We start from the raw sequence: 21,741 nt of genomic DNA, 5'->3' as shown, positions 1-21,741 counted from the left end.
TGGTGCACACCTGTAGTCCCAGCTACTTGGGCGGCTGAGGCAGGAGGATCGCTTGCACCCAGGAGCATGGGGTTGCAGAGAGCTATGATGATGCCACTAGCCTGAGCAACAGAGTGAGAGCTTTTGGTTTTCACAGCCTAACAACTTCCGCATGTGTACAGTGAGCATGATAACAGTACCCAAGCCTCATAGACATGCTGTGGAAGACCCAAGGAGGCGCCCTCAGTTAAACCCCCAGTGAGTGCTTGTACATAGCGCCAGTCCTGCCACTGCTACCGTGGGCAGCTCCTCCCTGCTGGGGCTCCAACAGGGCCAGGCATGGCCAGGCCCAGATGCTCTGGTGCTCCAGGGAGGGTGGCAGCCACTATTGTTACCACTCTCAGCCTTTGGACAGGCCTAGGGGGCTACCACGGAGAGGTGGTACATCCCAGCCAGCCAGCCGGCCATTTAGGGCCACATCAAACAGGTTTGGGGACCAAGCTACCCAACTGTGCAGTCCCAGCCCCAAAGGGCAGCCCTGTTCAATGCCACGACTCAGTCACTGGCCCCTTATTGTCCTGGAATCCCGGCCTCACCTCCTAGGGCAGGGCTAGATGCTCATGTCCCCCTGCCCACTGCCACCCCACCCTTCCTATCCAGCCAGCAGGCCAGTTGGGTAGCAGCCACACCTGGGACAATAGCTGGGCCAATCCCAGTGCAGGAACCAGTGGGTTGCTGGCTGTCCTCCCACCCTACAGGCTGCTGGCCACCACGAATGGGCTTCGGCAGTACAGAGAGTGAGGTTCACATCCCTCCTCTAGCACGGACTGGTCATGGGACCTTGGGCAAGTCACTACCTCCTGGCACCTCTATGAAAAGGGGACTAATAATCTGGTCTTGTGGATTAGCCTGCAGATCTGAACTCCTGCTGCCAACGCAGCAGGCCCAGCACCTGGCACATAGAGGGTATTACAGCACATAGAGGGCATTAACACGCTCCTTGAAGTATGGGCAAAAGGACAAGCAGAGGTGAAATGAGAATGAGTCACAACTGGTCCTGATGGGGACAAGACAATATGGGACCGACCTGGGGCAAGGTGGATGGCCATTATAAACCAGGCTCTTCCTATCTCTATGTTCCCTGGCCTGTCACAGAGGGTGGGCAAGCTGACAGTCCTGGGGCTTTTTTTACCCACGGGGAAGCAGCCCTGGTCTACTGGCTGCCTGGGGTAGGGCACCAGGAATTGGGTGGACACCAGCACCTCTTTCCTAGGTCATGCCTTGGTCTTCACTGATGTCTGCCTGCAACAGACGCTGAACTTGGGGCTGGTGTCTGGGGGCAGGGCCCTCCCGCCAAGTTCACCAGGCATGGTGCCTCTTGAGAGCCAGAATGATAGAGAGAGAGAGAAGGGGCAAGTCAGGTTGGGGCTGGCAGAGGTGGTGACATTAGATCTAGCCCTGAAACAGGAGGCAGCTATCTCAGGCACAGACCCTGAGACCTGGCCACAGCTGGGTCCCTGAGCCAGGATGGACCTGTTCCTCTTGCTCTGGGGCTGCTGCTTCCCAGGGATTCATCCCAGGGGATTCTCCAGGGTGAGAGGAAATCACAGTCACTAGGCATGCCCTGCCTGCTGGGCACTGAGCCAAGGGGAGGTGTTGGGAGGGCAATGGCAATGCTGTTCTAGATGAGGTCCCTGCCTGGGGGTGCCTGGGTCCGCTGGCCTCCAACAGCTTCCTTCTGGACCACCAGCTCTCTCTAAGGGGGAACGCCACTGGCTGAGGCCTGGCGTTGGCCAGGTGGGTCCACTGCGTCTGTCCCTCCCCAACACCTGGCATCTACTCACTGAATGGGGGTGGGGGACTCCCTCAGGGTCACACAGCCAACTAGTGGCAAGTTAGAGTAGAAGGGGCATGACTGATTCTTGCTGCAAAGGATGAAATACTAGGGGCTTTAAAGACCTCCTTTCCTCGCCCCCAGCCCTGGCAGGTGTGGGGTGTCAGGAGTTGGATGGAGACCCAGCCATGGGGGCCTTCTCCTCCACAGACCACATCAAGGCCCTTGGTGAGAACCCAGACTCCAAGGCTGGGAAGGCAGACAGCACACATCCTTTAAAGAAACAAAGGCGGCTCCTGACTACTGCACCTCCCACTGGTTTAAGCAACACAGAGTCAGGACAAATAGAACCACCTGGGCCTGTGTGGCGGCCACCAGGTAGGAGAGGGCGCGCCAGAGCCTGGGCAGACAAAAGGGACTGGCCACCGGCGTGGGAAAGGGCTCAACCTCCCCAGTTACCTGGGAAACACAGACTAAAGCCACTGGGGGTTCCTTGTCACACCCCACAGATGGGCCAAAATGAAAGCCATCTGTGGTTTGAGTGCTGGGAGCGGGCGGGCAACGAGGACTGCTCTGCAGAACCACCTGGCGTCGTGTGGACGCGCTGGGTGCACACGGCCTCCACTTCCAGGCCTCTGTCCTAGAGACTTGCACGGGTGAGGAAGGAGCCCCGGGAAGGCAGCAGTTTTTATAACAGTAGAGAACTACAAGCCACCCATCCACTGGGAAGAGGGCAGGTAGACCAGCCAGGACAAACAGTGGAGCGCGATGCAGCAGTGACTAAAGCACAGGGAGTGTGACCAGCGTCCACAGGCACCGACCACTGGGCCAGGCTGTGCAGGAGGGGCCTGTGTGGTGGGCACAACACTATGACCGCTGTCCCCATCTCGGGCTGCTCCACTCAAGCTGGGGCAAGGCCTTGAGCTTCTGGAGGGCCCCGACCAGCTGTTAACTGGGACTCCCCCTCCCCCTGCCTCAGTCATGTCCCAGCATTGATTGGCCTCTGGGATCAGTTGGGAGCCAAGGGATCCTCAGATAAACTTCAAGGCCTTCGTGTAAGCCAATCTCTGGGCCTAAGGGTGGGCTGTACAGTGTGTGGACCCTGTGACGATAGGTCTCGTCCACCTGTTGGGACCACCTGCCTACAGATAGCCCCATGCCTGTGACAGGCCAAGTGAGGGCTGGTTTGGAGCTGAACCTGCCTGTGCCCAAAGTCTGTGCTCTTCTCAGTGACCCGGGGCCCCGGGGCTGCCTACCTGAGCAGCAGGCAGACACGGGGGACAGGGGTGCTGTGGAGGAGACACTGTACGCAGGGCAGCCACAGCAGGCCAACACCTCCCCTCTGTTCTCTCAAACTCAGGCCACAGCCGCTGCCCACCCCACACCAGTCTTGGAAGCAGGAGGCAGTGCCAGCCTGGCCCTCAACTCCTTTTGCTTCTTTCAGAGGCTGGAAACTGGGTTGAAACAAGAAAATACCCTGCCTGCTAAAATAAGCAAACATTCTGGGGAAGCAGGGAGAATCATCTCTGGCTTGGTTACTATGGGAATCACGTTTCTGAATCAACTACGAGATAGGGAGAGAAGTTCACCCTGGACAAAGCAGCCTGGCTTTAGCCCACACAGGCCTGCGCGGATAGCCCCAGAAGCTTCTGGGCACCCAGAGACAAGCCCTCAGCTTCCACGGTGTGAGAAGCCACCCAGTCTGGTGCCTGCTTTCCTGGGCCCTTCCGCCCAGGGAGGGCTAGCTCCTGGCTCCTCCCTCTCTGCAGTCCCTTCGGGCCTGGCTCTGGCTCAGCAGAAGTCCTGCACCAGTACCCCGCAGGCCCAGGCTCACTGCCTCGCACCCCAGGACTCTGTGTTGTCCTGGGCTCCCTGCTCTATGCAGTTGGCCTGAGAAGCCACCTCTGAATCACCTGGCCACATGTCTTCTGCCAGTTCCTCCCAATGCTGCAAAAGGATGGGCAACAGACCCAGGCCAGGCCCTCAACCAGCAGTGTCCAACAACTCTGGCTCTGTTTTGGCAAAGACCAGACTGTTCTGGCTGGTGGGAGAGGCTGAGGTAAGGGCGCCTTCAGCTGGGACTCTGGCCTGCCCCGGATCATGAGTCTCAGTGCTGGAACTCTGACTCGGTGGGCAGACAGCCCTAGGAGCAGGGATTTGCCATGGCAGAGGTGGCAGATCCCTCTTTGCAGATGTCAGTTCAATCAGTGTGTGGGACAGTGGGACTGGACACGTCATTCCTCCCTCATGTCCTCATGTCCAACCACACCGCTGGGCCCTGCCACATGCCACAGCTGTGTCACTGCAGGGGGCCAGCCAGCCGTGGGGCAGCTGTCAGGAAAGCTGACATACGAATCCAAGGTCCCACTCCCCTGGGCCCCTCACACTCCCCACAAAGGCTCAGTCATCTGCCTAGCCTGAGGGGCTTCTCTGAGGGTGTTAAGGGTGCCTCCAATCCTGGCCTCCCTCTCCGGCCCCCTTCCTGGCTGGGCTCACCCACTCTGCCAGTGGGAGCTCAGCTTCCTGTCCCTCCCACGTGCCCTGCAGCATCCTATGATGGCCCTGCACGAAGACGTTCATGCAGTGCTCTACCATAAGCCTTGAGCATCCTGCGACCAGGGCCAAGGATCTCCCTGTCCCCACATCCAGCAATGGCTAGACCAGGAGAACGTGCTTAGCGACTGCCTATTAAGGGAAAAGGGATGAATGGAATCAATCCACAAATACTCAGCGAGCACCTCCTCTGGTCCAGGCTGGGCCAGGGGACGCAAAGAGGAACATGGCAACAGCACAAAGATGCTGTGAGAGCAAGGAGTGGGCCCACACACGTGTCCACCCACAGAGACTGGGCAGCAGCTGCAGAGAGCAAGATGGCCTGACCTCACACGGAAAATTCCCTAACGCTTAGTGTTGGCAGAAAAAGTAAGTTGCCAAAAAACACACACACATATACACATACACAAATACACGTTTTTAAAAGCTGCAAGACAAACTTGTTTTGGTACACACACACCCAGAAAAAAAGTACAGCCCAGCTGCTCACAGAAGCACCTCTGAGAAGGGTGGAGCACCTGGGGGTGGGCAGACAGGGGAGTGGGCTCTGCTGTGTGTCTGAACTGCTGGCAGTGACAATGTGACCCTATATGACTCACACAATTTTCAAAAATCATCATTAAAGGATAACAGGAGGGTCCCCTGCTCAGGCCCTGAGGATGAAGGGCTGCCCAGACAGCTGAGTGAGTGACAGCAAGACTGGGTGGTGTGTGTGGCCCGAGCTAGCAGGCTTGGAGGATGCCACCCTTGCAAGGGCCAGCCCCCGCCCCTGCTTGCCTTTGTCTCCCCTGGAGGAGGCAGGGACCCTGGGGCACGCTGGCAGAGAGGTAAGCCAGCCTGCTCGCCCCACCTACAGTCCATCTGCCGGAGACACGGCCCCAGCATGGCAGAGTTGGCCGAGGGCTGCCCTAACTGCTCCCCGGTAAACGTGTTAGCAGTTTCCTCAGACCTGGGAAATACGCTGGACAGACTCACGTGCTCAGGCACTTCCTGACACACTGGGCACCCGGCAGGGCTCAAGGAGCACAAGGAGCCCAAGGAGCCCCAACCCACCTCCAAAGAAAGAGGCAAGAATGCAGAAGGGGCCAGGAGGGACCCCTGAGCGTGGTAAACGCAGCAGGTCAGCAGGCGGCACAGAGGAACACACAGCTGACCCGGAAGAGGCAGAAACCCCCAAAACCCCCAGGGCAGGCTGGCGTGGCCCTTATCTACAGGGGCCTGTGCTGCCCGTGGGCCTGGCCTGCACGGGGCTCTGCCAGCCTTCCCTCCCACAGGCACAGCCTCAGACTGCCATTCAGGAGGACTTATTTTCTGGAAAGTCCCAGAAACTCAGGAGAAGCTGCAGTGAGCCAGTGGGAAAGGGGCCTGGAGCGCCTGGCCATCAGCTGGGATGCGCTCGGGGAGCAGGCATCGAGGGCCGGCCGCCCTAACATCACCATTAGAAAGGCTGAGTGCGTTACCTGTGCGGAAGACACGGGGGTTGCACCTCTCCTTCCAATACCACTGCACAGTCTTTAGGAGCAAAGCACCAACAGGAGGGGGAGGAAAACTATTTTCTTGCGTACACACCATATGCCAGATCATGTGCTGGGGACATTATCCCGTTATCTAACTTGATCCCTGCAGTTACTCTTCAAGGCAGGTGACGGAAGCTCACTTTTTGGTTTTGTTTTAGAGATAGGTCTCGCTAGGTCACTGCCTGGAGTACAGGGGCACAATCGTAGCTTACTGTAACCCTGAACTCCTGGCCTCAAGCAAACCTCCCGCCTTAGCCTCCTGAGTTGCTGGGATTACAGGCATGAGCTATGTGGCTGGCATTAGAAACCCACTTTAAAAGTGAGTAACCTAGGAGAGCTCAGGGAAATTAAGCAACTTGCCTGGCTTTAACTTTGGTCTATCAAATGCAGAAAGACAGGTTTGCAAAACACTGACAAAGGGCTCAATTCATTAATGTATAAAGAGTTCTTATAAATCAATAAGAAAAGGACCAATAGCGCAATAGAAAAGTCAACATGGGTAGAAATTACATAGAAGAAGTTAAAACTGTTAACGTGATGTCATGGTCAATTTTCATTTATTATGAATGAAATACAATACCATTTTCACCTATTACCTATTAACGAGCATATATTAAAAAGTTCAATAATACAGAACGTTGATGAGATCTGAAAAAATGAGCCTAAGGTTGGGACTGGATCTTAGAAGGTTGGTATCTATCAAGACTAAACCCTTTGACCCACGAGTTCTGTTTCTAGGAATTTATCCTATGAATGGACTCCCACAAATGTGCAAGGATGTATACATGAAGCATTGTTGGTAGTAACAAAAGACTGGAAATAATCTAAGTGCCCATCAGTAGGGGATGGGTAGGTAAACTGTGAGACAACCCTGTGTTGGGAGTACCATGCAGCTGTTGCAAATAATGCTTAAGTTCTAACACACTCTCCGAGAGAAGCTGTTAAGTGAAAAGAAACAAGGGGTGGAAGCACGTGTGCTTTTGTCCTTTGTGTACCTCTACATGCGCTGGCTTGTGAATGGACAGACACCCTCTGGAGGGACACACAGGACAAGGAAGGGTGGCTGCTGTGGGGAAGAGCTGTGGCCTGGGTGTGGGGGTGGGAGGGCACCTCTCTTTTCTGGCAAATCCCTTAGTACTATGTAGACTGGTTACCAGCGACACCCATCGCTGGTCTATAAAACACCAACAGAGAGAGAGGGCGGGCAGACGCAGGGCTCCCAGGCTCTGGAGCGCCCACCCTGCCCCCAGAAGATTGCAGCCTGGAAGAGGGGAGGAGCCACAGCCCCAGACACTCCCACCTGCTGGCCGGCTCTCAGCAGGGACCTGCCTGCCCACACACCCAGAGAACCGGCCTTTGTCACACCCCTCCAAGACCTGAGACCTGCCTTCCTCAGCTCCTGTTCATGTCAACCCCACCCTTTAGATTCTCCATGAATAAAAGAATTAGGAAAAATACGGAAGAGACCAAAGCTCAGAGGAGCTGTGTGACTTGCCAAAGCCACCCAGCTGGAAGCTGGCTGTGCTGGGAGGGGCGGTGGAGGACAGATGAGGACTTGGAGGTAGAGGGAAGTGAGGGGACAGCTGTCTCTGCACAGGACAGAGCAAAGGAGGGAGGGCTGGGCCAAGACAGGGTGTCAAGGAGGGGCACATGCAGGCTTTAGGGACAGGGGGCAGATAGGCCTAGGTGATGGGCCATGTCCTGCCCAAGGAGTGGGTCTCCACCCCCAAACCGAGTATCGGGGCTGAACGGCACTGAAAGCCCAGCATTGGCCAAACTCATTGTTTTCTAAGCAGTCAAGCTGGCTTCAGTCAGAATGTCCTAGGTGTCCAAAGCCACAGAGGGGCAGGAGGAGCTGCTCCATGGGCCTAGAGCCCCTCTCACCACTGCCTGCGTGGCCCTGGAACACCCGGGGCTTCACAGAACAGACCGAGCTTGTCCACACCTCTCCCCACAGACGGGCAAACTGGTGCCTGGGAGGGGCAGCGACTTGCCAGAAGTCACTCAGCAAGCATGGCCCCACGCCCCCATGCCCGAGCCCGGCAAACTCTGGAATGAGCCACCCAGCCTGGCCTCTGAGAGTGCCACGCGCCTGAGGCCCTGGGAATGCCCACCCAGGGGGTCAATTCGTGCACCTTCAGTGAAAAGCAGCCGCAGCAAGCAGCCTCAGAAATCAACAAGGCAAAGTACTCACGTTGAAGAAATTGGTCTTGTTCCTCTCGCAGAAGAGCCCCTGTGCCGGCATGTGCTGCAGTTGTTGCCACGGGATACTGCTGCCTAGCAACACGTCGCGGGCCCACTGGAGGTTCTGGGGAAACAAGAAGTAGGTTGGAAGTGAGTGTGTGGGCTGCTCAGGGCGCCCACAGGGAAGGCAGGCGGCCTCTTCCTCCCTGGCTGCACAGGCAAACCACGATGAGCAGTGGCTCCTGCAGACAGCGATCCCGCAGCTCCAGGTGGCTCTGGTCGTAGGCTTTGATCATCAGGCTGTGGGATGCATTTCCGGAACTGATCTCTTGCCCAGCAGAGCTGACTTAGGAATGTGGCCTCAGAATGCCCAAGGCGGGCACTGACAGGGGTCCCTTGCCTGACCTAGCCTACAGAGTGCCATGTGGACCCTGTGCCCACCTTCTGTCAGGGGGACCCCCACTACCCCAAACAGTAGCCCTGACTTGTCAGGAATCAGCAGCACTCTTTACTTGTGGCCAGCAGTATGAGCCGAGGGCTTGGAGGGCTGGGCTCTGGCCACAGTGCTCAGGCTGGTGCACTCTGGGCAGTGGGGCCTCTTGGTGGAATCCAGGCCCCGGGGGACTGTGGTGGAGGGGAAGAGGGTGGGCGCGGGCCTGGCTGCCTCAGCCTTCTCTGGGGCCTTCTCACTGGCCCAGAGAGCAGGCCCTCCCCACTAGCTGCCTGGCCAGCAACCCTCCCCTCTCTGGTCTTCATCATGATGGCTAAGCACCCTACACGGGCCAGCTCACCCCACCTCAGGACAGTGCTGTCCTATAGGGAACGGGCCGGCAGGAGGCAGAGCTGGGCCCAGCACCCAGGACTGCACAGTGCCAAACGCCTACTCTTTCCACAGCACCCATGCTCCCTGGCAATCTGTGTTCCCCTCCCCCTCAGGTCCCTTGCTTGCCTTCCCTAGCACTGGGCTTAGGCCCTCACCGCCTCACATCCCAGCTGCTCTGATGCTCTCTCACTTCCTGGCCTGCAAGCCTGTCCTACGTGCTCCCATTCTGCTCAGCCCTGGCCAGGGTAAATGTACTGAATCGTTCCCCTCATCACCATGCAAAGCAAAAGTGCAACCCCCAGCTCCCCACCTGCTGGCTGTAGGGCCTACACTGGCCTGCCTCGGAGCTTCCACTCCTGTCTCTGCACAGAGGGCCCCAACCCCAGGCTGCTGTGGGGACTTAGCGCTGCTCCCCAGCACCAGGCAGGACCCTGCAGCCGCGTGCAGAAGGCTTGCCACTCTCTTGCTCAGAGCTCACCTTGGGCCTAGACACCTGGTGGGACACTCATCCGACTTGCCAAGATCAGCAGCAGAGTCAACTCCAACTGAATCAGCGAGAGGAGCCCTGGGTAGGCAATTCCTCTCTTGCTGAGGCTCAGCTGCTCTCAGGAGACCCCGCTGCAGCTGGGTCTGCTAAGGCATTTTCCCTCCAGCATTCACAGGCCTTTCTACGGCCGCAGGCACCGAGGGCCACAGCCATTCTTGGTGAGTGGCTGGGGCTTCCTGCCTGCTAACGGACCCCCTGCCTGCTCCCACCTGAGAGGGAGAAGCAGGCAGAGGGGGCTACCGGGCAGCAAGAGGCAAGAGCCCTCAGACAGCAAGAGCCCAACCAGGAGCACAGAGGCCACTCTGCTCCACACTGCTGGAATAGAGTCAAATACCCAGTCCCAGCCTTCAATTTTTAAGCAACACCCTAGGAGGAAGAACTTGTAGTTCATATTCAAATGTCCCTGGCAATGCCCCGCCACGCTTTGGATCCAGGCCACCATGTCCAGAAGTCTCCTGAGGCTGGTTACAAGTCTCCACACCCGACCCTGCCTGCAGGCCACATGTTCCCACTCCACAGAGGGTCCCAGGAAGGAGGGTCAGCCACAGAGAGACTGAGCACAGAGTGGGGAAGACGGGGGTAGGTCCAGGTGTGCTTGATCAAAAGGAATAAAATCCAAGATTAGCTCCAGTGAGCTCATCAGGGCTCTAAGAGGAAGGCCCAGGCAGCCCAGGAGAGATGCTCACGAACTGCCTCAGTGCCCAGCCATGAGTACTTGGTTTCAGTGACACTTGGTTCGAAGTCTCTCCCAAGGGACATCTGAGAGGCTCAGCCCAGGAAGGTGCCCACCACTGATCTAATCAACAACAGCTGGACTCACAGAAGGGGATGTGGGTCCGGAGACCATCACTTGCACTTCTAACACACAGGAGAGTCCACCTGATCATGGAGGTAGGGCACAAAGGACTCCTATCTCTGACCCAGTCTGAGAAGGTCAGGGAGGTTCCTGCAGTAGGTGACACACCTGGGCTGTGGTTTGCACAGGGCCTGACTCACTGAAGTGAGACCCAGGATAGGTGGGCCAGCCGGGGCCTAGCCAAGGAGTTGGAGGGGATCAGATGTGGCCCCCCAGGGCGCCATGAGGAGCCAGGGGCTGGGAGGCAGGAAGGAACTGCTCCGACATGGGCCTGAGGCCCAGAGCAGGGGCAGGCCAGCCAGGGGCTGAGCCTGTAAACATCCTTCCCCTCCTCTGGGACCCCTGGCCTCAATATTGTGGCAAATCTCTCCTCCAGCTGAGTGACACCATAAGACGCAGAGCATGGGCCTGGCCTGTGCTGTACCAGAGACCTAAGAAAAGTTACCCTAGAGCCAGGACCCAAAGGTGCTTCTGGGGCTCCTTGGGGACATGTGGGAAGTGTTCAGGTGACCTCTTTAAGTAGCAGTAGTTCAGGGCAGGGGGAGGAGATGGGAGAACCTGGCTTGAAGAAGCATCTCCATAGTAGCTGTCATTTTCCTAAGAACACCAAGAAAATAAAGTCCCAACAGAGACTTCCTTCTTGCTAGGACAAGAGAGAAAGCAGCCCCAGGGCCAGGATGGACGGCGTCGGAGAGCCTCTGCTGCCTTGCCTGGGCACAACAATGCAGGCCCTGTGGCCACGGGATGGGAATGCACATTCCTCTACGGCCGGGCTTTCCACCACTCCGTAGCTTCCTTCTCCAGTGACACCTGCACCGAGCCAGTCCTTTCCCCACATGGACCAGAGAGGGAGGAGGCAGTGGGAGAGGTTTCTGGGGCACTTGCAAAGAGTGCAGAAAGCACTGGCCTGCCAAACTTGACCTGGATTATAAATGAGCCTTCTGCAGACTTGGCCACTGCACACACTGGACAGCGTGTTTCCTCAGCTGTCTCCCAGGTCTGCCAGAGAGAGCAAGCCAATCGATGGCCAAGGCACAGAATGTCTGACGGCTCATGGGAGCCCTCAGCTAATTCACGTCTAAGGCCCCGGATGGGAGCTGACAGGGTGGAGACCTGCCTGGGCAATCGTGGGTGCCAGGTAGTTGGGGTGGAGGAGGGGGCAGAGACTGTGTCAGGCTCTTGCTGGGCCTCTACAAGGGGCAGGAGGACCCGACCCGCGTGGCACACCTGTAGCATACAGCTGGCCCTGCAGCTTCGCAGCATGGTGAGGCAACATAATGCTGCCCAGGCTGTGCACAGCGCCATGACTCCTCATCACACATAATTGCCAGTTTACCAATGAGGAAACTGAGGCTTGGGGAGGTTCAAGAGCTTGCCCAAGGTCCCAGAGCCAGGAAGTGGCAGAGCTGGCCTTGCACTCTGGTTCGGGCTGGAGGTCTGTAAGGCCTGGGCTGTTCCCCTGCCCCTGACCTGTCCACCACAGGTGGGCAAGTCTGCCTGGCACATGCTGTGTGCTGGGCACTGCGCCGGCCACTAGGAGCAGCTGCCACAGCCAGCCCTTTCTCAGGCTTTGTGCGACCTGTCACCATACCCCTGGTGCAGAGCCCCTGGCTCACAGGCACCTCTGGAAATGGGAAGAACCCCATGGAGCCACTCACCAGATAATGGTACACATCTTCCTTGCTCCATGGGCCCTGACGCTCGTGTGCAGACCCTGCTCTGACAGAGGGTGCACGGAGGCTGAGAGTCCTGAAGAGATCTTGGCGGGGGGAAGAAGCCCAGAAGCATACAGGTACCTCAACGTCCTCCCCTGGTCACCGTCTGGACCATCCCTGCTCCCCTGCAGAAGGCAGAGGGAACTTCTGACTGCTCTGCTCAGAGGCCTTTGGGCTGCACCTCCCCCAGAGCAAGGGCTGGCTCCATGTCTCAGTCCACCTGCCTGCACATTGGCTCCTCTCCTCCCTGGTCCCCTTGGGTACAGCCCTCCAGCCACACTTGCCTCTGCTCCCACCTTGGTCCCTGCAGATTTCTTGGCCTGGTGCCATCGCACCTGACGCCCAGATGGCCTCCCGTAATATTGTCCCCACAACCCTACGGCCACCTTACATAGCCTCTTCATGGACTCACAGATGGGTCTGCCATCTGCCCCCATCTCTCTGTCAGTCCCATGAAGGCAGGGACGGTTGGATTTGTTCATTCATGGCTTCTTGGGGCCAGACCAGTTTGGAGCCCACAGAAAGGGTGCAATAGATATTCATAGGAGGAGCCAAAGGAAGATGAGCAGAGTTTGGCTTTTGGAAAATAGGAAGGAAGAATACGTCAGGCTAAGGGGACAGTCTGAGGTGCAGACCCCGGGGGTGGTAGCCATTTTCTGACTCCAGCCATCAGCAGGCATCACCAAGCCCCCACTACATGCAGTGTCCTTGGAAGGCTACAGTTAGAGATGCAAGCCACCTCACCTCAAGACTGTTTGCTTCCTGTGTGAAGGGGAAGGAAACCTAGAGGGCTCCCAGGAGCTTTGACGGTTGGCCTGTGTGTTGTATTGAAGCTATTGGCAGTGCCAGTATGAGTGAGTGGGCAGAGGCTGGGACAGAGATAAGGCTTGAGGGCATGGACTGTTGCTTAGCTGGCCCTGAAAAGCCCAACGCCAGGCACCCAGGCTTTGGGCAAGGCCCGAGCAGCTCCACACAGACCCCAGGCCCTGGCACCCTCCTTCATGAGCCTGTTCTTACTTCAGACTCTTGTCCACAGCAGGCCCCTGCCTCTTTCCCCCGGGCACCTGAGCTCTGGCCTCCCTTACCCTCATCTCCTGGGGGTTGCCTGGTGATGAAGACTCGTGGCAGTGGTTCTTGATGGGTGTGGGGTAGGGGTGGAGATAAGCTCCCCAAGGGGGATGTGGCAACGTCTGGAGACATTTTTGGTTGTCACAGCTGGGAGAATACCACTGGTATCTAGTGGGGAGAGACCACTGACCATCCTGCAGTACACAGGACCACCCCACAACAGACAATTATTTGGCCCCAAATGTCAGTAGTGCCTTGGGGGGAGAACTCTTTTTTTTTTTTTTGAGGCAGAGTCTCACACTGTTGCCCTGGCTAGAGTGCCGTGGCGTCAGCCTAGCTCACAGCAACCTCAAACTCCTGGGCCCAAGTAATCCTTCTGCCTCAGCCTCCTGAGTAGCTAGGACTACAGGCATGTGCCACCATGCCCAGCTAATTTTTTCTATATATTTTTAGTTGTCCAGCAAGTTTCTTTCTATTTTTAGTAGAGACGGGGGTCTCGCTCTTGCTCAGGCTGGTCTCGAACTCCTGAGCTCAAATGATCCTCCCGCCTCGGCCTCCCAGAGTGCTAGGATTACAGGCGTGAGCCACCATGCCCGGCCCTCTGTTGTTCATAGTACTCATCGTTGTGCCATGAGCCCAGGGACACAGGCCACTTCTACAAAGAGAACTAAATATGTACATGTGAAAAGTTAAAGGCCGACTCTAGCCCCACCAGGCCCATTCCTGTCTCCATTCCTGTCTCCATGCGTGTCGGCTGTGTGTCCACTTGGAAGCTGCCCCCCTTGAAAGTCTCGTGGCCATGAGGGCTCTCTCACCGATCCAGTCCTTGCTTAGGCCTTCCCGGACCTCCCTGTCTCAACAGACGCCCTGCTCCCCCCACCCCGTCGAGGTTTTCTTCCCAGACTCATCAGTAGCTGCCAGTGGGTGTGCTTTTTCTCCCCATCCCCTCAGACAGGGACCTCTCACGTGACAACCACTCAGTAGACAGCTGCTGAATCAATGAATTTACAGAGATGCATAAGAAACACGCTGGAGGGAGCACACCAAACACAAATAATTCTGCCAAGTCATGCATGGGTTGTGGGACAATGTGGGAGTTACATTCTTTTTTTCCAAATTTAAATAATATTATGGGTAAGAAAATTGGCTGGGTGAGGTGGCTCACACCTATAATCCTAGCATCTGAGAGACTGAGGCAGGAGGATCGCTTGAGGACAGGCGATCAAGACCAGCCTGGACAACATAGTGAGACCCCCTCTCTAAAAAAAAAAAAAAAAAAGTAGAAAAATTAGTTGGGCATGGTGGTGTGCGCCTATAGTCCCAGCTACTCAGGAGGCTGAGGTGGGAGGATTGCTCGAGCCCAGGAGTTTGAGGTTGCAGTGAGCTATCATGAGCCACTGCACTCCAGCCTGGGTGACAAAGTGAGAGACCTTGTCTCAAAAAAAAAAAAAGTGTTGGCACACTGCTCAAACTTATTCAAACTGCCAGAATGTGCATCTCTTTGTGGGGGAGATGACCAGAAAAGCAGTGGCTACTATGGGGGCAACCTGTCCTACGTTCTGTGGCCCTCAACGGCTCAGCGGAATATTCAAACCATGTGGCAGACAGACTTTGAAACGCACAATCAAGATTCCTAAGTTGAAAAAAAAATATTAAATTCTCATTTTGCAAACTACATAAGGTAAAGCTTGATGAGTACCTGGCTGGCTGGAATCTATAGCAGCCCAGGACATCCACGTGGGGACATTGGGCACAGCACCATTTTGTGGTGCGGGCCGCTTTTATATCCCATAGCTGAGTACACAGTACCTGAGGGCCCTCCCGGCAGGAGCTGGCCTCTAACCAAACCCAGGGCCTGGGCTCATCCCACACAGGCCCTGGGCCAAAGTGCGGTGTGAAGGGGCCAGTGAAGCCAGGCTTGCTCCCCTCATACCTCAGTAGGTGGACTCATATAGTATTTGTCTTTTTATTTATTTATTTATTGTCTTATTTTATCCTTTTATTTTCACAGGGCAATGCACAATCAAGTTGTTTTTAAACACAATAAAAGTATCATATGAAACTGATAGTAACAAGCGTAACATACCTCTATTGTTATTTCAGTTTTCTTTCTCTGAAACCTGCTTTTTTTGTGTTTATACAATATCCATCAGTAAGAATTTTAGTGCATATACTAAGAGCCAAGCATTGTCACTTCCTGATCTGCTTAAAAACATTTAACATGTTTCTTTTCCTCCAGCAAACTCTATTTTTTTTTTAAAAAAAGAAACTTTTCCCTTCGATAAGATTATTTCAGAAGTTGCCAGTCATCTCTGAACCCTAACTCAGTAATGAGCAACTGTGGCACCACAAGTGGAAAGCTTTTGATAATGGGGTCAGTGTTTTCACGAAACACATGAGTTTGTTGCTATAACCCAATGACTCCAGCTGGGACAGTCTAGCTCATTTGCATGTGCATATCCCAAACTATAAACGAGAGTAATGCTTGTACCATACCCAGTTCTCTTGTTGACTATACCTTGCCAGATGGCCACAGACTAATTTTTATGGGGTGAAGTCTATAAACATGTACATCTTTCTTACAAAGAAACATTTTAATTCTATTCCCTTTTATGACATAAAACCTCCCTGAAAAATATGAAAGGTTTGGAAAGCAAATGCTTAGGAAGTTTTCTGATATTAAACCATCTTGTTCTTTTAATATAATCATACTCTATGAACACGTGCCTGCTGGTGTAGCAGAATACAAGTAGGATAAATCAATAAAGTTCTAGAAGTTGTACTCAGAGGAACATAGTTTTATAAAGGCTGAGAATTTGTCTTTTTATGACTGGCTATTTCATTTAGCATCACGTCCCCAAGGCTCATCCATGTTGTTCCATGTGATAGGATTTCCTTCCTTTCTAATGCTGAGTAATATTCTACACTGTCATGAATACTGTAAATTTGTAGTAAGTTTTAACACTGGAAAGTATGAGTCCTCCAAGTTTGTTCTTTCACAAGACTGTTTGGCTCCAGGGACCACCTCATAGCCCCCTGCCCTACACCCTTACAGCAGGAGCTGCAGGAGGTGAAGGCTCAGCTCCCAGCTGAGCAGGAGGTGACCTGGAGAGCAGGACAGGGGTGCCCAGGCCCCGACCTTCTTCCTGGATCCCATCAGTGAAGGTCAGAGCCCTCACGATGAGAGGTGCCCCGATGCCATGTGCTCTCTCTCCTGGGCTGCCCATGTGGGATCAAGGGACCAGAATTTTGAGTGTGGACTGACAGCTCAGGGCCCAACATCCTGGCAAAGACTGTGATCCCCGAGACTGTGAGTGATACAGTAAGCTAGAATGAGGGCCCCTGTGGCTGTCGGCGTACATGATCTTCCCTGTCTAAATGGAGGGCATCAGGTCAGCAGGAGGCCTGCCCTGGGGAGCCAAGGGCGCCTATATGCAGCCAACCTTGGGCAGTAGGTTGGCCTCAGGGCAGACCCAGCCTTCGCCACTGTGCCCCAGGCAGGGAGCCCCCAGAAGGCCTGGTAGAAGGGCAAGGAGCCCTGGGAGATGCTGACAGCAAGGAAATGGGCCTGACTAGAGGGGAGGGACTGTTGGCTCAGGGTGGCACACACAGGGTGTGTTGGGCACCACCCTGGTACCCCAGTCCGAATCTCATTATCACAATAATGCTACTTTCATGTCACCATCACTCTCATTTAGCGGAGAAGAGCCCTGGGCCTCTCAGAGTTCCTACACAGAGCTAGGATCTGAACACAGGTGAGGCCAGCTTCAGCGCCCACGTTCTCTCCCCCTCACCAGAAAGCCCCACTGCCAGCAGCTAAGCGAGTGGCATGTGCCCTGAAGGCAGTTTCTCTGCAAGGCCTGGGCGGGCTGAGCCTCACCCGGGGGCTTGTGAAAGACCCAGGGTTTAGGGTTAACCACACACAAACCACACGGTTTTGCTCAGGCTCTGCCTCCTGGGCCCCCTCTGAACATGCAGACATCGGACACTCCAATCCGCCACTGAGCCTTGAGAAGGGAACAGGAAAATGCCACTGCCAAGTCCACAGGTGGGATTTTACGAAGAAATGTGTTGCTGTCAAATATACAGCAGGAAGTGTTTGTTACCAAACAGCTGTGTTTGGAAAGTGGTAAATGCTTGCCAGTTAATGGTTCCGCATTAGTCAGTGACAGCACAGTGTCCCCAGATATGTGGGTGAGCTGCTGCCAGGAGAGCTGACACCCCAGGCCTGGGCGGAACAGTGCCCAACCCCCAGGACAGCATGCTTCAGAGCCGCAGGGAGATCTTAACTCAGGCTCTCAATGGAGCCAGGAGTTAACCCGCCATTCAGGTTGGTGCTCAGCAAAGGTCTCTGGATGAAGCAAACACAGGAGCCAGCGGGAGCCACCTGAGGGGCACAGTCAGGGGCCAGGGTGTGCTCGGAAGCCTGGAGACCCCCTGAGGCACATCTGGCACCTGCACCTTGAGCAAGCAAGGCTGTGGGTAGGCAGTGTGGCCGTGGGTAGGGAACGTTTGCTGCTTAAGGGATCTCCCTTAGAAACAAGACCAACGCTCCATTTCCAAAACCAAGGAACCCAACGTGGGAACACAGTCACCTGAAGAGCCTACAGAAACTCAGTGTGACAGCTGTAGGGGGTTGTTTGGAGACAGTGACATCAATGGTACAGACGGCCCGAGGCAGCCTCCGCCCACCCAGCTGGGTCCATCCACCCCACTGACCATTACAGAGTGACCAAAATGACCTGGGGGCATTCACGGAAAGAGCGAAATGGCAAACCAAGAGTGTGGACACTCTTAGCAGGGCACTCAGCTGTGTGTGACCCTGCGCCTAGGTTCCCAGACGCGCAGTGGAAGGGACGTGATCCCTGCCTGTGGGACCTGGAGCACCTGGTGCCTCACAAGCGCACAATCGACGCTGCAGGTGCACAGGGCCTGGGAGCAGGTGCAGGCTGGGCGTCCCAAATCCGCATATGCACAATCCAGAACACTCCCCAATCTAAAACCTTTTGAGCACGGACATGACAGAGTTTCGATTTTTGGCTTAGGGATACTCAATTGATAAGTATAATGCAAATACTCAAAATAATAATAATAATAATAATAAAAAAGCCCAAATCCAAAACACTTCTGGTTCCGAGCATTTCATAGAAAGGATACTCAACCTGCACCAGACATGAAATAGTTTTGTTTTAGGGTGGCAGAATTGTGGTTATCTCTCTCACAACTTTTCTTTAATTTTGACATAATTACCATTTTCTACTTTTAAAAACTACCAAGAGAGGGGACAGGTTTTAATAACAGCACTCTGTGGCCGGTGCTGTGCTAAGCACTTTGCATGCACTGGCTCCCTCGAGCTCAAAAGCAAGCCGTGCAGTGGGGAAGGAGAGGCTGGGTGGCTGGGGCCGGCACCGCAATGCAACTCTCCTCCCACCCAGTGCTGCACCCCGCCTCCTTATTAGAGGTGCCGACCTCTAATAAATATTTTGCACCCCAAATTCCATCTCAGCATCTGCTTCTGGAGAAGGTACCCTACAACAGCACAGGGGAAGGGTCTGAGCTTCTGAGCTTAGCACCGGGGAGCGCCAGGCACTGGTCAGAGCTGACTACAGCCGCAGGGGGGCGGCATGGCTGCTCAGGGACACCCAGGGTAGGGGAGGACAGGACAACGGTTACTAGGGAATGGGGAAAAGTTCCCAAGGCAATGGTGGGTCTGGGGTGGGGGATAGGTATGGGCTGTTGCCCCTCAGGCCTGAGGGCTGCTTCAGCAGCGAGGACATACATTGGTTGGGCTTATTAAAACCCAGGTCTGCCTGGGCGCAGAAGGCCTGGGGCAGAGGGGTGAGGTCCACTGCCAAGTGCAGGCTGGGCAGGGAGGGAGCCGGGCTGTGTGGTGCCAGCAGCAGGAACAGGCAGCGGGCAACCAGGGAAGCCAGGGTGGCGTTGTTTGCCGGCACACACCTCGCCTCGAACCAGAGCCGGGACGAGATCTCCTCCCTCCCCAGGCCTGCTCCACCTGCTGCTCTAAGGAAACTAACCAAGCCACAGGAGCGTGCCAGTCACTGCGGGGACAGGGCACTTACTTTCTTGTGAAGTAACAACTTCCTGCACATAGCCAGTACCCAGCCAGGGCCCGTCTCTCCAGCCAATTGCCCTTCCTGGCTCCTCAAGCATCCCACAGAGAGAGTTGTGGGGGACTAGCAGCGAGTCTCTGGGAAGAGGACCTGACTGAGTCTCACAGTCAGGCCCCGGTGACCAGCCCTGCTTGCCCTGCCCCCTTCCCCGGCCATCATGCACTGATGCTCACCCAGGATGGCCACTGTCCCGGGCTGTCTGCCCTGTCTGGGTGCCCTCCCTTTCCTCCAGCCTGCTGTTACCTCCCCTCCCTGCCCCCACTCATGCAGGTCTCGGCATAAAAGGTGTCTTCATGGAGCCGCAGCAGCACCACCACCCCATCCAGGTACCCTGTTATTTTCTCTGTTATTTTCACAGTGAGACCTGTCTTGTTTCCTTCTTCGCATGTTTTAAAATCTGCTCCCCACTGAGGATGTAGCTCCACGGGGCAGGCACCACATCTAGGACACCGTCTCCCCAGCACCTCCTAGGTGAGTGAGGAGTGACTGAAGCAAAAGAAAGTCACCCCTGTTTTAGGCCCTGCACAGGCCACACTCCCTCCACAAATACTAAATGCCAGCAGAGCGGAATGGCTGGGAAGCCCCTGGAAGCACTTCAGCCTGGGACACAGCTGTTAAGAATTGCCATATCGTCTGCTTTCCAGAAAGAGCTGGCAGAGTCTAGTCTGTCAGCACCCAACCCCATGAAGCAGAGGCTGTAAAGATGGTTCTGGCAGCTGCACCAGAGAGAAGAGCCCAGGGGTAGGGTATGGCGGGAGGCCTCTGCAAGATGCAGCCGGAGGGATGGGGCCTGGGAAGCAAGGCTGGGAGAGAGAACAGGCAGGGGCACCTGGAGGATGTGCCTGCCGGGTGCTGAGATGATGGCTGACCCGCAGGGACAGGGAGACCGATGCTGAGTGTGAGTTGCTGTGTGGCCCTCACAGGGAACAGCAGCAGAGCTGGGGCCCTCACCCCTCACCCTCAGTCTGTCTCTGAGCCTGTGAGGCCCCCGACACCCACGCTTCCCTCCATCCCTGGCTGTCACCTTAGCCCCAGAGCCGGCCCACTCCCTGCGCTGGCCCTGCCTCTCCCAGCTCTCCTCGCCCACCCCTCCCGTGCGCTGCTATCTGGGTGCTCAATGTGTCCTGGCTCTGCCCACCCGCCCTGGGAAGAAGAGCCAAGCCCTTTCCCCGGATGCAGGGCTGGGCTGCCCACTCACCCGGTGGGTCTTGCTGTAGGTGTAGAGGAAGGCCAGCCGGTAGAGACTCTTATAGTGCTGGGGGAAACGGCTCAGGCACAGGTGGAAGGAGGCGACGCACTGCTCCGTGAGGAACTGCCGCTGCTCCTCAGCTCCGGCTGGCAGCCCCTGGGGGAAGGCCACTGGCTCCCCCAGGGGGTCCCCTCTCTTCCTCCCATCCCAGAAGGCGGATGCAGACGCCAGGGGCTTGATGGGGACGCAAGCAGCAGCTGGGGGATCCGTGGCAGGCTTCTGACCGCCTTGCTCTGTGGCCCGGAAGCCTTCTGTACTCTCCAAGGACTCCTCGGATTTTCCTACGGTTGAGAAGAAGGAAAAGAAAGTCACCCTGGCCCCCCAGTGGTCCACCACCAGTGATGGAGGCACCTCGGCAAGGTGACCAGAACAGCTGGGTTGGTGCCCTTGCCGGATGGACGCTGGACCCAGCAGTGGAAGCGCAGGGCTCAGTGCTGGCTCTGCCCCCCACCGAGGCCTCCCGCTCTGTGAAACAGGACGTCCCAGCTGGCATGCAGCAGAGGCCCAGAGGCTACAGAAAGCGCAGGCGATGAGCTGGGCTCTGGTCTTCCCCTCTGAGTGGCGGCACAGGCTCTCCCACCTCTGGGGGCTGGTGTATGGGGAAGCAGCCCACAAAAAAAAAAACAAACAGCCAGAAAGGGCTCACAAAGTGCCGTACCTGCTCCAGCACTCAGTGCCTTGGCCCACAGCCTGCCTGACATCCCTCAGAGCTGCTGCTGCTGCACGTGAGCCAAGCGCTCACACACGGGCCCCCACCCTACAAGCCCAGCACCTGAACACCTTGCTCTGCTCTACCAGGGACCGTGGAGCTGGGCAGCGCGGGAGAGCGCAGGCTGGGTGGCAGGGGCTGCTGGGCTGGTCCCAGGACGATGACAGCAGGCTGGGTGACCTCGGGTTAGTTCCTGAGGCACAGGTTCCTTGGCTACAGAAGGAGGCTGTCTGGCCCAGCAGGGAGGGATGTAAGGAAGGGGTGAGGGACAGGGGTAAGGGCAAGGTGGCCTGTGGCTATGGTTTCTTAGGCACCCAGGAGTTTGGCACACCCTACACAGCCTGCCTGAAGCAGGCCATAGAAGCACCACCAGTGCTTTTTTAAAGTTTAAAACATTTTTTTTGGAGCTAGGGTCTCTCTCTGTTGCCCAGGCTGGAGTACAGTGGTGCAAACATAGCTCATTGTAACCTTGAACTCCTGAGCTCAAGCGATCCTCCTACCTCAGCCTCCTGAGTAGCTGTGACTACAGGTGCACACCACCACGCCTGGCTAATTTTTCTATTTTTCGTAGAGATG

At 55.9% G+C, this 21,741-nt stretch overlaps 1 protein-coding gene across 1 annotated transcript in view; it reads right to left on the bottom strand.

Moving 5' to 3' along the window:
• Window positions 1–21,741, bottom strand: part of CABIN1 (calcineurin binding protein 1) — a 154,033-nt gene that overhangs the window by 37,160 nt on the left and 95,132 nt on the right. Inside the window, exons 28-29 of the mRNA XM_069497603.1 lie at window positions 20,406–20,737; window positions 8,078–8,191 (exon numbers count right to left, since the gene is read on the bottom strand). Coding sequence (XP_069353704.1) covers window positions 8,078–8,191; window positions 20,406–20,737 — 446 coding nt within the window. The remainder of the gene's footprint in view (window positions 1–8,077; window positions 8,192–20,405; window positions 20,738–21,741) is intronic.

This window comes from Eulemur rufifrons, chromosome 21 (genome assembly GCF_041146395.1).
Source record: "Eulemur rufifrons isolate Redbay chromosome 21, OSU_ERuf_1, whole genome shotgun sequence".
In the NCBI taxonomy this organism is placed as follows: Eukaryota; Metazoa; Chordata; class Mammalia; order Primates; family Lemuridae; genus Eulemur; species Eulemur rufifrons.
This window is presented reverse-complemented; position numbering and strand designations above follow the sequence as displayed.